This window comes from Chelon labrosus (assembly GCF_963514085.1).
Source record: "Chelon labrosus genome assembly, chromosome: 8".
Classification (NCBI taxonomy): Eukaryota; Metazoa; Chordata; class Actinopteri; order Mugiliformes; family Mugilidae; genus Chelon; species Chelon labrosus.
Window position 1 is genome coordinate 14,788,996 of NC_140358.1, and position 16,893 is coordinate 14,805,888.

The 16,893-nt window shown below is 43.9% G+C and overlaps 1 protein-coding gene across 1 annotated transcript; it reads left to right on the plus strand.

Annotated features, from left to right (window-relative positions):
* Positions 1 to 3,153: 3,153 nt before the first annotated feature.
* slc34a1b (solute carrier family 34 member 1b) lies at positions 3,154 to 13,748 on the plus strand (the record flags this gene model as incomplete). The annotated part of the gene is made up of 12 exons (XM_084550482.1): positions 3,154 to 3,214; positions 3,306 to 3,488; positions 3,864 to 4,010; positions 4,285 to 4,428; positions 5,853 to 5,964; positions 6,439 to 6,634; positions 7,842 to 7,937; positions 8,118 to 8,193; positions 8,344 to 8,511; positions 9,578 to 9,694; positions 10,828 to 10,952; positions 11,437 to 13,748. The coding sequence occupies 12 exons, from the start codon at positions 3,154 to 3,156 to the stop codon at positions 12,028 to 12,030; spliced, it is 2,019 nt and encodes a 672-aa protein (XP_084406608.1). The 3' UTR covers positions 12,031 to 13,748.
* Positions 13,749 to 16,893: the final 3,145 nt, after the last annotated feature.

Here is a 16,893-nt window from a genome sequence, read left to right on the forward strand (position 1 = left end):
GCGATCCGATCACGTATAAGCCAGGTGTGAACACCCCCCGGACGCATTCAGAGATTCGCATTCGAGAGATCTGATTTGGAAGTGGTCTGGGTCGCATGTGTCCGCGTTCCTTTGGTAGTGTGAACGCAATGCTTCCTAGATCGCATCAAAGACCACCTATGCTCAGCAGGGGTGCTCATTCATGCCTCATTCACAGCCGCCATTATAAATGATCACCCCTTAATATTAATTAGAAAGCGTACTGAGATCCAAACCTGCAGCTGAGATCCAACCATGCTGTCAAGTTGAATGTGAGAACAAAACTACCGTTTCAGTGTTTGCGTCTCTTTGAAAGCACCCTGTGCATTTCTATTCAGGTACAATATGGTGAAATGTAGTGGCTGTCAGATACAACAAAAGCCGCCTGGCACAAATAATGCATCTGTTACTACTCACCAGTCAGGGCTGCATTTATTTTCGGTGTAAATTCAACTCTTATTTTCTTTATAAATGGATCCATTGTTTGGCTTTATATAATGTGACAGAACTGTTTTTGTGAGAGTGCGGCAGTAACCAAAACGAAAGGAATGCGTTAGTTTTAATTAAAAAGTGTGTGAATTGTTGCAGGTGGACAAACAACGGTGACAGACTGTCGTCACAATCAGGCACATTACCTTCCTTATGCCTACAGATAATTAACTGACATATTGTTATGACCCCTTTTGCTGAAACAAAAACACAGCCCCCTGAACGCACCATATGGCATTTCCTCAGAGTAGGATTAGCAGAGGATAACACAGTCGTGATGAGAGGTACAGCATTGATGGTATACACGTCTCAGTGGTAAGCAGGTGTATTGAATGGCAGGATGGTGACCTGGTAGCCTCCGTTTGGTTTATCCCTGTGACAGAAACCTCCCTGTGACTTGCACATCTGGAGAGGGGATCAACGGCAGCATGGAGAGCTTTTCACCCAAAAGCCCCAGAGCCCCGCTGGAGATTTAGCCATCACCACGAGTGTGTATAAGTGGTCGCACGTGTGTGTCCATACGTGCTTTGTACGTCAAGTGTTTCTCTTTTTCTCTGCTTAATGCAGCACCGGAGGATCTCTCAAGGATTTCAGCCCCAGACAGCAGGAGCCTCGGCTCCAGCCCAGCCTCCTGCACAACAACAACAGAGCTCTTATCTCTCTTTGTGGCTCCCATTTCTCATAACATATTGGAAAAGTAGCAACTTACTCTGGAGGGTTATTAAGTTCTGCTCCTCTGAGTTCAGAGATGAAAGTCTGAGGTCAGCAGGTTTGGCAGATTCGGCTGAGAGCACTGCTGATATGACAGAACCGTAGCTGGACTAATTATTACCCTGTTAGATAGGCCAAGTCTCCCATGGCGAGGAGGACATTGCCTGTGGGTAGTGGGGTGTGCAAGCGAGTGCGCATACGTGTGTCTCAGGAAATCTACCCAATAGCTCGTTTTTCAATCACAACATGCTTAGTTTTGAGTGCTGGCAAAGTATCTAAGTACCTGAACATTCTGCACAAGTCGAGCAGATTACACTGTGCATGTTTGAAATGCTTCTCTCGTGGAAGAAATGATCATCTAATACCCTCCCTTTAAGCTCTGCCAGGCTTCAAAACGTGATGAAAACAGCTGCATGAGACTGCGAAGCAAAGAATGCAGGAATAATCTTCTACCGTACCACTAGGTGTCAGATTCCTCCTGCTCTTAGATGTGAAAACCCTCAAACCACCCTGATGATTAATCACACCAAACAGGCCGCTTCATCCCGCAATCTTTATCCGGCCTCAGATCAGGTGAAAAACAGCCGCTTAAGCAAACATTCATTACCTAAAGCACAACATGCTTTTCCAACTCACGCACCATTAACTTTATGTTATTGATTAACTGTGCTGGAGAGAGTTAATCACCAAGGGTTGAGGTGTCCCCCTCGACACTTTAATAGTTTATTTAAAGATGATTTACTCCTCAGGCTGATGCTTTCCTTTACAGGGGTCACACACAACACCTGAGGCTGTTTGAGATAAGGTAAGAGGCTTCAAATGTCACTAATGCTTATGATAATTCAAATTTTTGTTCCAACACAATGCATTAATATGCACTGTTATCAATATTGCAGCTTTCCTGGGATGAAATATTTATTTAAAATCAAATGTTGTCCTTTTATCTTATGCCAAGAGACTTACAGCTCATAAATCCTTAGGAAAATGTTGGCAAGTAAGCCACTCACTGAAAACAGTCACTACATGTTTCACTAATCCTTTTATTTTTATTTAAAGTGAAACTCAATTAGGAGTTTTTTTAGCGAAGCTTAAACTGCATAGGCATGTACAAGTGAGTCACAGCGACAGCCTTAACACGGTGCTTGGGAACAGTACGAAAATAGAGAAGGAGAGGGTGGCAGGCCGACAGAGAGAGACCGGCGAGTGGCCCGTTAGGTTTGAGGAATCCGAGGACGTTCAGTAAACAAGCACGAAAGAAAAGGAAAGTGCAGCATTGTACATTCAGAGCTGGTTCAGCTGTGCTCTCCCACATACGGAGACGTACATATGTTCTAACGGCGCCTCTCTGCAGATCAGAACATGCAGGAGGATGCCTCACAGAACGAGAATGACGCAGTGACTCTAATTACTGTAATTCCGGCTGCCGTAATTACTTCCATCCTCTTTGCTTTTAAGACCCACATTAGTACCTCCTCCACTACCGGAGTCCCCCAAAATATGGCAAAAGTGGCTGGCATGAAAAGTGGGGTAAAAACGGTCTCCTTAAACCAAGAGAGAGAGCGTGACAACCTTTGAAGGGAGTCGCGGCTGTATAGACTGTGGAGAGTTGACTTGCAGCTGTGGGGAAAGGAGAACGAGATAAGCTGCGTTCATGTTTTCTTACTGATCTGTTGTGAGACAGAATGATGGCTCGTGGTGTAAGTGGTTTGAGACCTGAGCTCAGATCGAGGATAGCTGCCAGTTACAGACAATGTGGGTCGCCTCTGTTCTCTTCTAATTGGTTATCCTCTATTAGAGATGGGCTCGTATACAGACGCCTTTGGCTTCTTTTCACTGCTGCAGGTGGTTGATAGACACATCCGCTCTCAGATCTGTTCCATCCACTGCGGTGGTTTTATTTACTTGTATATATCTCCACCCAGGACTCACAGCGCCATGTCCTCTCGACCTATAGCTATAGTGTCCTCTGGACGGACCACGGGGACAGACTACAGTGGTAACGTCTTCACTTTCAATTCCCATCCTTCGTTTTTATTTTCTTTAAAATGCTTCGAAGCTGATATTCACCACTCGCTCTTTGTAAACAGGTGGGAGGACGGGTGTTACTCAGCTCTCCTCGCAGCCCAAACTAGCGCTGGAGGAGGACAGGGAGTCTGGCCTTGGCTCCACCCTTGACCTCAGTAATAGCGTCGAGGGCTACAGCCAACACATCAACCGCCTCGCCAACAAACCTTCACTTGAAGAGACAGAGAGACTCCCCGGAGAGGAAGGTACGAGAGAATCACGACGAGACGAATTACACATTCCTCCGATCTCTTTGAAAAGGCAGCAGCAGAAGCCGAGCCCCATGTTCACTAGATAAGGAAATGCTCAAAAGACGGACATGCCAGCGGGGACCATGTGGTCGGGTCCTGCTGTCACTCAGCAGTGTTTGGCTGAACATGGGTAATGTAGTATGTCAGATGGCTTTGCTCTCTGCGTGTGCGAGCCGTGCGGGGCTATCTCGCTCACCCAGAACACGGAGATCGCAGATTGTAAAAGAGACCAGAAATACACCAAAGTCTGTGTTGTCAGCTCTAAACTCTCTAGTAATCGGTCAACTTTGTGAATCTAACCCTCCTCCCTGGCTTTATTATTTTGAACAGATAGCTCTCCTCAGACCTCAGCAGGGTTTCCAAACAAGACCAAGCAGCTCCTTATCAATCTATCCAAGATCCCTCTCCTCCTCATCCTCCTCTTCTTCTTTGTTTGCTCCTTGGACACCCTGAGCTCTGCCTTCCAGTTAGCAGGGGGTAAGTACTATTCTCCCTCACTGCCCCCTTAGCTGGCTCACAGTGACTCACCCAGTTGAAGTTTGACAAATACGTGAGTCACTGGCGAACAGTTCACGGCGTCCCACTGGGCCACGCAAAGCTTCATCTTGTGACCTTTTTTTGGATCAAGCAGTTTGACTCCTGTTTATTATTGCTCCTGGCAACCTTGTTATTTCTGAGACCACTGTTTTTTTTTTTTTTTTTTTTTGTGCCTGTGCGTGTTTCTCTGTATGTGGGCGGAATATTTAACCAGGTAAAGTGGCGGGGGACATTTTCCAGGACAATGCGGTGCTGTCTAACCCCGTGGCGGGGCTGGTGGTGGGGATCTTGGTTACTGTCCTGGTTCAGAGCTCATCAACCTCCACCTCCATAATAGTCAGCCTGGTGGCCTCTGGATGTGAGTACGCACACGTGTGGAAATGCGTGAGTGCCGGCGTAGACGTTTGGAGAAGGTTTTTAAATAAAACCCTGACATGAGAAAGCTGTCCAGCCTGGCCTCATTTAGTCCTATATACTGTACGGGCTGTGGATGTGTTTACTGTACTGTGGGTCGGGGTATCCCCTGCAGGCTTTTTATTTTCCATACATACACATTGCAATAATCAGAAAAACTTTAACACAGCGATACAAACAGGAAACACGAAACTCCCGTGGTGCATCGTTGGAAATAACAGCAAAAAAATTTCCAGGAACTAGTTACTATCTCAGTTTTCTGGCTCCAATCCCAATCACATATTGTATTCTCCAAGGAGGATACAGTACATTATGATGCTGTATTCGCTAAACCGAGTTAATTTTATTGTTAAGCATTATTGCAATCAGATTACTGAATATTAGGCCAGAGAAGTATTTACTTATGTATATTTATTTAACAGTGCATGCATGCATTCCAGTAGTTAAGAAAGTCATGGCTGCCATTAATCATATGTTTTTTATAAATTCTTATCTTCTAAAATTAACATTTTGTCCACCCCACTCTCAATAATTTCGCAATTACATATTATAGTTTAAAAAAAGACTAAATAATTGCTAATCGTTTTAGCAAAGGAGAAGAAAATAGTGCATTACATAAAGTCCTTGATTATTGATCTTTTTATTTCCTTGGGGTTGTGTTGAAGAAACACAGAAATTATAATCTATTTTCATCACCATGAGTAAAAAAATTAAACATAACATTTGCATAACGTAACCTTTCTCTGGTGGGATTATTACACACACTGAGTGGCCCGGAGCAGACATTTTTGCAACCTGGAATCAGTGCGGTGTAGCACGGTGGACTGGGATGAGGGGGGGTAATCAAATCAAACCCTTTTCACACCGTGCAATCTCAGCCAGTCTACTCTTCCGTGCCTCAGAAGATCAATTACATGACGAGGTTACAGCTACATGTGGGTCTGCCACCTTTGGTCTGTGCAGTTAAAGTGAATGGCATCAGCATGCAGGAGCCGCCGCTCCGCTTCGAAAGCCTTTTGTATGACGGAGCTAAGAGGAAGATTATAGGTAATTATCAAAGACAGAGAGAGATTCAGAGGCATGGATGTTTGTCTTCTTGATGTGTCTCCTCCAGGCCATCATCATTACAGGCAATGACCCCCCAACAAAGCTGCCTCCACTCACTTGGAAATTAGTCACCTCTCATCCCCATTAAAATGCGCGCTGCATTCAGAATGTGAAAGGTCACGCATACTGATTATATGGCGATGCATTAGCATTCGAAGGCAGACGCCCATTACACATTTGCGGTGTTTCCGTTTAATCGTAAATGTATGCAAGAACTGGCAAAACGACCATGTAACATTTCTGTGTTATCTCACCTCCCAGTGTTAGAAGTGAGGTCGGCCGTTCCGGTCATCATGGGGTCCAACATCGGGACGTCAGTCACAAACACCATAGTGGCCATGATGCAAGCGGCAGAGAGGACCGAGTTTCAGCGGTGAGTGAGGGAATGTGGCGAGGCAGAGGGCGAGTGGGGGCAGAGAGAAGAAGACGCTGAAATGGAAAAGTGAAGTGGATAAGTGGAGAGATGGAAGAAAAAGGGGGTAAAAGTGTAAAGAGTGCAGGAGGAGAAACCATTAGCAGCTGTTGGTTGCCTCTTGCCTTCAGGCTCCATTACTAAAACAGTGGCAGTAATGGGCACCGATCTACGTACACTGATCCCGTATCAGTACCCTCTGGCATGAAAAGATACGGCACTGAACAGATGGCTCGTTACTTAATCTGTGTCTGATAAAATAAACACAATTTATTAACCTTTCATTACACAGTCAAAACTGAAATGCTCATTACGTCACACTCATCCAAAAAAAGCTGAGCCGTGAAAAGTAGATTAACAGCAATCCCTCTGAGTAGCTGATCACCCTGACGGCGGACCTCGGGTAACACGGGCGATTACTGTGACCCTCAACAGGGCCTTTGCTGGAGCAACAATCCACGACTGCTTCAACTGGCTGTCGGTCCTGGTTCTGCTGCCTCTGGAGGTGGCGAGCGGCCTCATGGCGCGGCTGTCCCACCTGGTGGTCACCAGCTTAAGCCTGGAGCCTGGAGAGGAAGCACCTGAGCTCCTCAAGGTCATCACTGAGCCCGTCACCAAGCTCATCATACAGGTAAAACCGTCCTGTCCAGTCATAGATTTGTAACTGTGGTCTGTGGGTCTTTGGATTTCTATAGATAGATAGATAGATAGATAAATAGATAGATGTAAGTCTCACTGCCTTCTTTTAGAGTCCAAAGAATTGAAATGACAAACACAGGCTCCATAAACACGTTGCACACTTAAACATTTCCTGCTTCAGTAACAGATTATGACAGCATCTGCATCTGGCATTGTTAGGATAGACAAGAACCCCCTGCAGAGGGTAGTGAGGTGAGCAGTGAGAGTATTTGGAGTCTCCGTGCACCCTGTCCAAGAACTCTTCCAGAGTCGGTGCAGAAACAGGGCATGAAATATTGTCAAAGACCTCTCACGCTCTCAATCAACTCTTCTGACGATACCGGAGCGCAAGTTATTAGACTGCTGAACAGCTGCTCTGATCCAGGATAGACACCATGTACTTTACTCTACTACATGCATATGCATTTCCATTCTGTCTCCATTGTAGTTGTATGTTTGTCAAAATGACAGTAGTGCTTCATTTGATTTGATCTGATTTGATTTGTAGCTCGGTACTGGTGTGTCAGTGTCTGTAATTACTCCTCTAAACCACTAGTGGGCTGTGACATTTCTATGCCTATGTTGCCTGCATGTGTTTCTTCTTACTGAAATCACTGCAAGGCAGAAAAGGAAGAAAAGATGCCCGAGCAGATGTTGTATAGGAGGTAGGAGTAAGGTTAATTTTCTGTGATGGTCTGGCAAATGTAGGTGCATGTGAAGCTGCAGCGTAGGGTATAGGGTACGGAGTTAAGGCGTACCTACAGCATAGATCGACATAGAGGCATGAATCTAGCTTAAGCTTTGACTTTATAAAACCAACACATGAGCTTACTTCCTCCAGCGGTAATCAGGAGCTTCACAAAATGAGCACACATGATTATAATTATTTTTGACTACCACGCCATGTTACATTTCACCTCCAGCATGGCATGCTAGAAGCTGCAAAGTTTAACGTTATCTGCTCTGTGTCTGAAACCACTGCAAATGTGGTGTGGCATTTGCCAAACACTCTAGTTAATCATCCTCTTAAGGCTTATTGACTGATAACACCATAGTGAAAAGCTAAGCAGTCCTGCTTTTTGTCTTTTTCTTCAGTTTGAACAGATAGCTCTCCTCAAGGAGCAAGCCGTTGCTGAAAATCTTTTTCCTTTCACCCTCAGCTAGACAAGTGTGTGATCACAGGGATCGCCATGGGAAATGAGGACATGAGGAACAGGAGCCTGGTGAAAGAATGGTGCCAGCCTGACCTTGTTATGGTAATGGTTTGTCTCCACCGCTGTCTCCTGCACATGCAGACGCATTGTGTCACGCAGTGGCGCCAAATGGAGCCTGTCACTGCTGCCACAGAAAACTGTTGCTAATTTGTGTATTCATCAGAGTTGGCTTCTTTCTTTCTTTCTTTCTTTCTTTCTTTCTTTCTTTCTTTCTTTGTGCAGTCTGCTGGCAATGTGAGCAATGATAACTGCAGCCCAGTCAGTCATTACAACTTGTCTTGGCCAGCCCGTGTCAAGTGTAAGTTCAAACGCGATCATGTCTGTAATCCAGCCTTTCTTCTGACTCATACGATGCATTTAGAACCTCTGTAGCTTTCTAGGATTTTTTAGTATTTAGTTTTGGGTTTGGGTGTAGTAATCTAATACTGTGGGTCGTGTCATTCTTCAGGTAGACATTTGTTTGCGTCTGCCGGGCTGTCAGACCTCACAGTGGGGCTCATTCTCCTGGCAGCCTCCCTGGCTGTGCTCTGCACATGTCTGCTGCTTCTGGTCAAGCTGCTCAACTCCCTTCTTAAAGGTCAAGTAGCGAAGGTCATCCATAGAGTCATTAACACAGGTGGGTACATGTTTCAGCTGCTGGAGCTCTTTATTAGTGGCCCTGCATCTCCTGTGTGCAAGTTTTGTGTACAAGTGAGCAAGACAAATCAAGAAAACATTAAAAGTCATGTTTTGACATGTTGGGATATACAGCCACGTGATTTGTTAATACAGAGTTAGTTGATGTCTTTTGTCCCTACTGGGAAACAATGGTGGATCCAGACAGGAAACAGAGTGCGTCATCCACCGCTGTCTTTCGGCACCGTGTTAACTATCTAGGATGTTCAGACAGGATGTTCCACAGTGTAGAGATTAGCTGTGTCCATATATGTTTGGACACTGATACAATTTTTGTTATTTTAGCTCTTTATCGGCCGTATAAAGAATTTATGTACATCTTTAATTTAAGGGTATTTGCATCCAGCAACAGAAATTACAACCATTTCTATACCCAGTGTCCTATTACATATTTTGATAAACAGCTCAAATAACAAAAAGTGTCGAAATATGGATGTACTATTAATACTATCTGATTAAGACAAATGATAAAATATCCATTAAAAGCTTGATTCTCCTCGCCAGTTCCCCATCGTTCTCCTAGAGTTTATCTCCCCGCCGATGTTTTTCCTCTGCTCATGATTACTATTTGTCTAGAGGTGGATGTACATACACGGCTGTTACACAGAAACACACACAGAGATTTACATCAGGGATTCATGAAGCTATTAAAAGCTCGACGTAGAGCTGAGGAGCAGAATCACTTGTTGAAGACGCGCTGGTCTGGTGTGAAGCTACTGCTGGCACCAGAACTGACACAACACGCCTATGCTACCTGTGTCAATCAGGCAAAGCTGACTCTGATTCTCAATTAACAGACAGAGTGCAGTGATTATACTCATATAAAGTTGCAGTAGCAGGAGCACATAAGAGAGACACATGTTACCGCAGTATATGTTTACCGTAGAGATGGAGAGGCACCCATAAAAATGACCAAACACTGTTTTTCACCGTGCAGAAGGTATAAATATTTAAGTGTTTGTACTGAAGACTCATGCATAATTTCCATCTCCTGTGCATCCCAACAGACCTGCCATATCCGTTTGGGTGGCTGGCAGGATACATCGCCATGTTTGTGGGTGCAGGGGTGACATTTCTGGTCCAGAGTAGCTCTGTCTTCACATCTGCCATGACTCCTTTAGTAGGTGAGTAACATATGCTTATGTTCCTGTGAAAGAACCTTGAGAGTGTATCACTACATTCTCTAAACAGAAAATTGCTGTAGTTAAGTAACTTAGTTTTAAGTTCAGAGTGCAGAAGCTGTTAGAGAAAGGCTGAAAACAAAGAACAGAGTTTCTGGTGTCAATCACACCTGGAAGAATTACCACTGTAATCTACTAGCTCATAAACTGGGCTGTTGTTTCCAAGGCCGCTGGTTTCTGTACAAAGATATAAATTCTAACACCACAACCTCTAAAGAGACATTTACTGCTGGGGCAGTAAATTGGCAACGGTTCATGGACGAAAGTTTTACTGCAATCATTCAACGAATTATTGATAACCTTCTGTTCCCATACAAATGGGAAAATACAACAAGATGCCCTGTTGACTAACGGTTGATTTTCCAGCTAGACCGGACCAAATAAGGACATGAACCTGCTCATTTCTGCTGGTGGAAGCATGTGAAGTTTGTAAGAACGTGTTGCATAACCGACACTGTATTCCGCTGGCTAAATGAAGCATGTAAAATCATTGACGACTGAGTCATCAGTCTGCTACGCAGTGAAATATGTGAGGTCTGAATAATGTCTCATTTTAAACAGGAGTAATTAACCAGATTGAAGTAATCCTATATAAAGGCAGGAGACTATACACACAGAAGATTAATCCACATTTAGCTCGACCTCCCATAGAAACTATACTAATACCGTGAAGTAGTATGCACGGAAAACCAAACCAGCAAATAAGAGAAAGAAAGCCCAAATTTCCTGCTTTTAACTACGTGTGTAACTTCTACAGTCGAATAGTCAAGCGCCCATTTGTTCAGTTGTCACTAGTCTTTTTATCTGTGAAAGAAGTCGATCAAATTTTCTTAAGACACACAGAGAAAAGCCTCTATGACTCTCAGCAGGGTTGTCATCACATTTAGTTTTTTACGTTTTCTCGTCTATTTAACCGCACATAAAAGCTGCTGATTAAAATGCATTTAATACAAAGTGCGACAATTATTTTTATTGCATAAAGTACTGGATGTTCTGCAAGTATTTCAACAGAAAGATGTCAGAAATTATTATATTTTCTTGTGTAACCGCCATCTATCGCCCGTCATCCCCGTCAGGTATTGGTGTCATCAGTCTGGAGCGGGCCTATCCTCTCACCCTTGGGTCCAACATCGGCACCACTGCCACAGCCCTGCTGGCAGCATTGGCCAGTCCTGGGAACAAATTAGCAGCTGCCATACAGGTAGGGGGATTTATTATTTTTATTTGTTTATTTATTTATGTTTTTGTATCAGATAAAGTCATTTTAAAACTTTTTAAAACTGGGAAAAGTAAAGTAGAGGCACTGAAAGCAACACCACCGGCCTTCTTCACATACAGGGGGAAAAAACATGGTAGTTGCTGAGGATTATCTGTATCTGTACAGATGGTGGATAATATGACATGCTATGCATATTCATGAGTATGTACTTATGCATAAATATGCGCGCAAGGGCTTTGGACGCATATGAGTAGATGCGTCTTTGAACAGTGTGTTCGTTTCGTCTCCTTTAGGCAACAAATACTGTGACCACACTCATTCATTGGATTATATTTGAATGCTACATGATAATAAAACAGGCCCTGTAGACTCTTTATGGTGATGTAACATTGAACTGATGACAGATTGGCTGTGGTGAATTATGCTCAACACATTCTGCATCTATTCATCTCCTCTTTGTATGCAGATTGCTCTGTGTCACCTCTTCTTCAACGTCTTTGGTATTCTGCTGTGGTATCCTCTTTCATTCATGCGCCTGCCGATAAGGATGGCTCGTGTCCTGGGTGAGCGCACTGCCAAGTACCGGTGGTTTGCGGTCTTGTACCTGCTCCTCTGCTTCCTGCTCCTTCCATCGCTGGTGCTGGGCCTCTCACTGGCCGGCTGGCGCGTCATGGCTGGCGTCGGGGCTCCTTTCTTGGGCGTTACGTTTTTCATCGCCATGGTGAACGTGATGCAGGCCCGCAGCCCCCGTCACCTGCCCACCGTGCTCCAGAGCTGGGACTTCCTCCCCAGGTGGATGCGCTCTCTCAAACCGCTGGACCGCTTGATCACCAACGTAACTGTCTGCTGCAGCTTCACACGCAAGGAGGGTGAAGAAGACGAAGAGGAAGAGCACATCTCAACGACTGCGACTTCTGTCCATATGCAGAACCAGACTGATCAAAAGAAGTTAAAGCTGGCTTATAACAACCCAGTCCTGGACTGCCTGGATGAGAGCCAGCCAGGTGTACGGGTTTTTAAATTAAAAGGGTTAGAGAGGTGCAACAGCACTCCACTGTAGTTGGACTCATAATCAGAGTCATTCTGCATTTTCACTTATTATTAGTATTAATATTATCTGAGGAGTAGGATTTAGAAAAGTCAATTCTTAATTCTTTGGAAATAAACCCATTTTCCGATTATTTGAAAGAGTCTCCCAAAGCCAGGCTAAATACCATGAGCCCAATATGAGATTTGATTCCAAAAAACATTGGCTGAGACTCAGCTGAGCTCCGCGGTGGACTCCAGTCCGCAGTCTCCTATGGGCTGTGATTCACATGTTGATGTGACTTTTCCTCTCCCGAGACAACCGAAATTTAAGAGGACAGCCTGCTAACTATTCTGGAGCTGTCAATCACGCCTCATAATACTCAGTGGCCGATGACATTTGGCAAGGCACTATGGAAATGTGGACGTTAGCGAGCACTTTAAGGACGTCTCATCCGTGCCGAAGTGGACGAACTGGGTAAACGCCATCTGCTGATGAACATCACTTTGCATGATCAAGAACTCCTACTGTATAAACAGCTAGTAAACAGACCTAGAGGAATTAACATGATCCTCAATCATGTGGTAGGACAGAAAATATTAATTAATACAGATTGAAATTCCAAAAATCTGGTTTGAAAATCCTGAGTCAACACGTAGACATCAATGCATTTTTCCATTTAGAGAGCACTGTCCAGGTGTCCCACCATTGTACACAGGCATAGGATTGTTGCAGACTGTGGCAGATCCACTACATGAAATAATGATATGTGTATAAATGTCACAACGTTTTACTTGTCTTGCTAAGCTGACATCAAAGAAACACAGACATTGCCTTAAAGTTGCACTTGAACACACACCACAAAGACTCTGGTACACACTGAATGTTCTGCACCTGCATGAAATCTGCATCAGTTCCTTCTACCAGCAGGTGGCAGTAGTCTGTATTCGCCATTCAAAGGGAGACTGGAGGAGTTACTGTTAGTTGGGAAGCTAGGAAGAGCGGCAAGCAACCGTTCTGAGCTGACCTTTCCCAAATGATGCTGATCAACTGGTCTACAGTTTGTTGAAAATGTTGGTCTGTTCTAATTTTCAGATTAGATGACGATGTAAAACGACAAAGAGCCTTCTGTGCGTCCTTTGAACTTGTTGTCTTTGACCGGCTCATTCCACCGTGGATTTGACACAATGAACAGGCTGAAAAGTCACCAACAGGGGTACAACTTGACGGTCCCGAACGGCCCGGCACCAGAAAAAGAATTTCTTCGTCTTCTAGGAGCGCTGCCAGTAAATAATTTAACAGGTGTTTGTTCCTAAACAGCCGCCATGGTTTTACAGTTTAGCGTCATTACAACAGGAGGACGATGACCAAATGTCCAGTTATGCGACCATGATGATGTTAGAGTCACTATAAAATATAATAATTGTTATTAGGTCTTAATTCCCACAGGATGCATCAGTCCCTGCTCTTTTTATTCAAATAAAACAGTCGTATTACCAAAATGATAAATATTTGTTGTTCAAATACAATGTACTTACTGGTTATATAAGTGATGGTGGGCGACTGAATACACACACACACTACAAGGAATTCAAAGTATCATCACATTAGCTACTTATTAGCTAAGATGTGTATGAATGTGTAGCAGCCTGAGTGTGTGTGTGTGTGTGTACTCTGCAGCCTTTGTGTGCGCACGCTGGTCTTAAGTGGGTGAGTGTGCACACTCGGGAGGTGTTGTTGAATGTGTGAATATGTGCTGTTTTCTCTGTAACAATTGATCACGCATTTAAAAAAACGTTGACTCTCTGAAGTCTGTTGATGCAATGAGACAATAAAGACTCACTTTCACTTTTAAGGTGACAGACGAAGGAATGACACACCGAGGAGCAACTTGCAACAGGATGAAAGTACACGTGAAACGGCACTACTATTCTCTCTGCTGGTAAAGTTGCACCTTCATGTTCAGAGCCGTGTAAGGCGGATTCATTCATTCTCGTGCGTCTCACATGAAAGCAGTTTTAAGCAGGAAGACATCTTCTTTGTAAGACTTTTTTTTATCCGTTCAAAGACCTTGCTAATCTGCAAATTTACACTCCAGACAGTGTTTTGTTTCAACAAAAGCAGCATAATCTCGTCATATTCCTCTGATCTTGCCGTGGTCTTAGACTTTTTGTGTTTAAAACAGGATGCGCAGGTATCCGCTATCACACATGGCAGTCTAGACTGCGTTTGCATCATCTTTCTGAGGCTAATTTGAAGCCTCGGGGCGTTAGGTAGAGGAAGAAAATCAGAGGGGAGAGAGACGTTGCCATGAATCTATCATGAAACTCACTCCTGCACAAAAACCCAATTTAAAGTCCCATTCTCTTCTGTGAGCGAGAGTGCTCTGAGTGCTGATAGTCACTTGTGTGGGTGCAGTTTGGACGAGTGCTGGAGTCCAGCAGGGTGGGGTCACAGTCCTGCCAAGCCTCGTTGTGTCCAGTAATTCACAGCCGGGACCCGGAGCTGCCAGGGCTTTCTGCTTTCAACACTTCTGTTCGATCTCGACATTATCACATAAAGAGTGGCCTGTTTTACACAGAATGGCCTTCAAACACTCACATGATCATCACATACAGCTGTATTTTGCCCAGTGTTTAATTCCGATGCTTACTGTTTTTCCAGTGTAATTACTGTGATCCAATTACAAAGAAAAATGACGCGTGCAGCGCAAAGAAAATCCAAGAGACTAACAAATGATTCCTTTCTGCCATTTAAGCAAAACTTGTTTTGTTTAGAACTGAGGTCACGGCACTTTCTTTAATAGCTAATTTCACAAACTCTTTCAACTTTTGAGTCCTCGGAATTTGCTTCCGAAGCGTTTTGTTTCACAACCCGGGTGCTGACTCAGCAAAAACTCACCAGAAGCTATTTCGTACCGTGTTAGATGTTGTTCATTTCTCAAAGGGATTAGAAGACACTTAATCAAAATGATAATCTAGACAGAAGTGGAAAAATGTCCCTTTTATCTGTCCTCTATTGTCACTCTGCAATATTGTCCCGAAACCAAACACACTTTGAATGTGCAGAGGCTTTTGCTCTTTGCAGAAAACATTTTTATTGTGCCGATTAGACTGAATTGCTGTAGGTCTAATAACACTTAATGATGATAATAGTGCCATTATTACGAAGCAAAAAAAGAAAAAAAAAGCCAGATAACAGCTCATATTAGCAATTTTAGTAATAACTCAGGTTTTTGCACTGACCAAAGTTCCACTCTACTGGATTCTAAAAAAACAAAACAAAAAACAAAATCGCTCATGGATCATTTTACTAAACCTTACGAGAGCCTGTCCATCATTAACCGCAGTAATGGAACAGATAATGGTCCATGTGTCTTTAGTAGTGTGTGGGTCTGCTGCTGAAACATTTTTACCCAAACCTGCACAAGTACTTTTACTTCTTCCGCCTTAGTCCAGTTTACTGCTTCAAAACAGTGTATAATAGTATTAGATGTACGTTTAATGAGTTAATGTTCTAGTGATTAAGTTATGGCCATGCTTAATGGAATCATGAGGATGCATTTGAATGAGGACTTATGCTTTCAGAGCTTCGTCCCATAAGATGATAGAGCAACATGCCTGCACATACTAACACCGCCATAGTATATGACCTTGATGATCTTGGATGAATGATTCAAAGCATGGTAAAGGGTCGAACTTAAAAACGCTCTTTTTTCGCTTAAAGAGCAATAATTGGTGGAGGTAGCAGAGGGCGGAAAGGCGAAGACCTGAGCATCGCAATGAGTTCCAGGCCATCGCTCAGTGCTCCAACAACTGGGAGCGACGTTAAATGTTGTAGCAGGCGTCCAGAATTCAAATGAAAGCCTCACACAGGGAGCTAATTACAGCAGAAACCCTCCTTGAATTTCATTTGCGGGTGTTAAATAACTCCATTATTACAAGAACTGCTCGTTTTTTTTTGTCTGCATAAATCACACTGGACAGTATGAAAGGTTACAGTTTTCAACACATGATGTGGTCATTTTATTCATGAAGTTTGAAAAGTTCTCATCGCGTCAATCATGTCATGAAGTATTTAGACATTCTGCAAAGTTGTCAACATAAATGAAAAATGACATGAATCTAAATCAGCCAGAAAAGTGGGATTTTAGCAGAATGCCTCTTTATGTGTGCTGCACACATATAATCACGTCTAAAGCGGCAGAAACGCATTGAATTGAGCCATTTCACCACCTGTATTACCCACTATCCCAACATTCAGAAGCACTCAATCAATTACCCGCCCCACGGTGGAGAAAGCTGCAGTCAATGGTTCAGTGTTTACACTACACTCCACACATCTATGTTCCTTCAGAGCATCCACATCGCAAGTCTCTCTGTGTATATACCTTTCATTTTTTTTACTGAGACTCAAGATTCAGTTTGGCTGTAGCCCTGTACAGTCTTCCACTGGAGGTCAGCCGCTTGTTTGTTGATGGGCGGCTTCTACAGGGAGCGCCACCAGCCGTTAAGAGCCAAGTCCGGGTGAAAAACACAGCCAGAGACAGAAGATTGACCACTTCAACACAGACCACTCCCACCCTTTCTGCGACATGACAAAACTGCACATCATCTGAAACCTGCCAGCCTTGCAGGACGAAGCTGAGCCCCATTAGAGCCACCTGCCAGCACGGACAACTGCAGTCTCCCGTTGCAGCACAAGTTTCAAGAGTCTCTAGCCTGAACAAAATCTTCTCTCAAAGGAAGGCAAAGAATCGTTGCTTTAGCCAAATGATGCTCAGACCAGAGGAAGCTTTAATGTATTCTGTACATGCTCAGCGAGGCACCTGGGTGGAGGAAGCACAATCAGTCATGCCGTTTATACAAATTAGCGCACTTTCTCCTCTATGAAGAG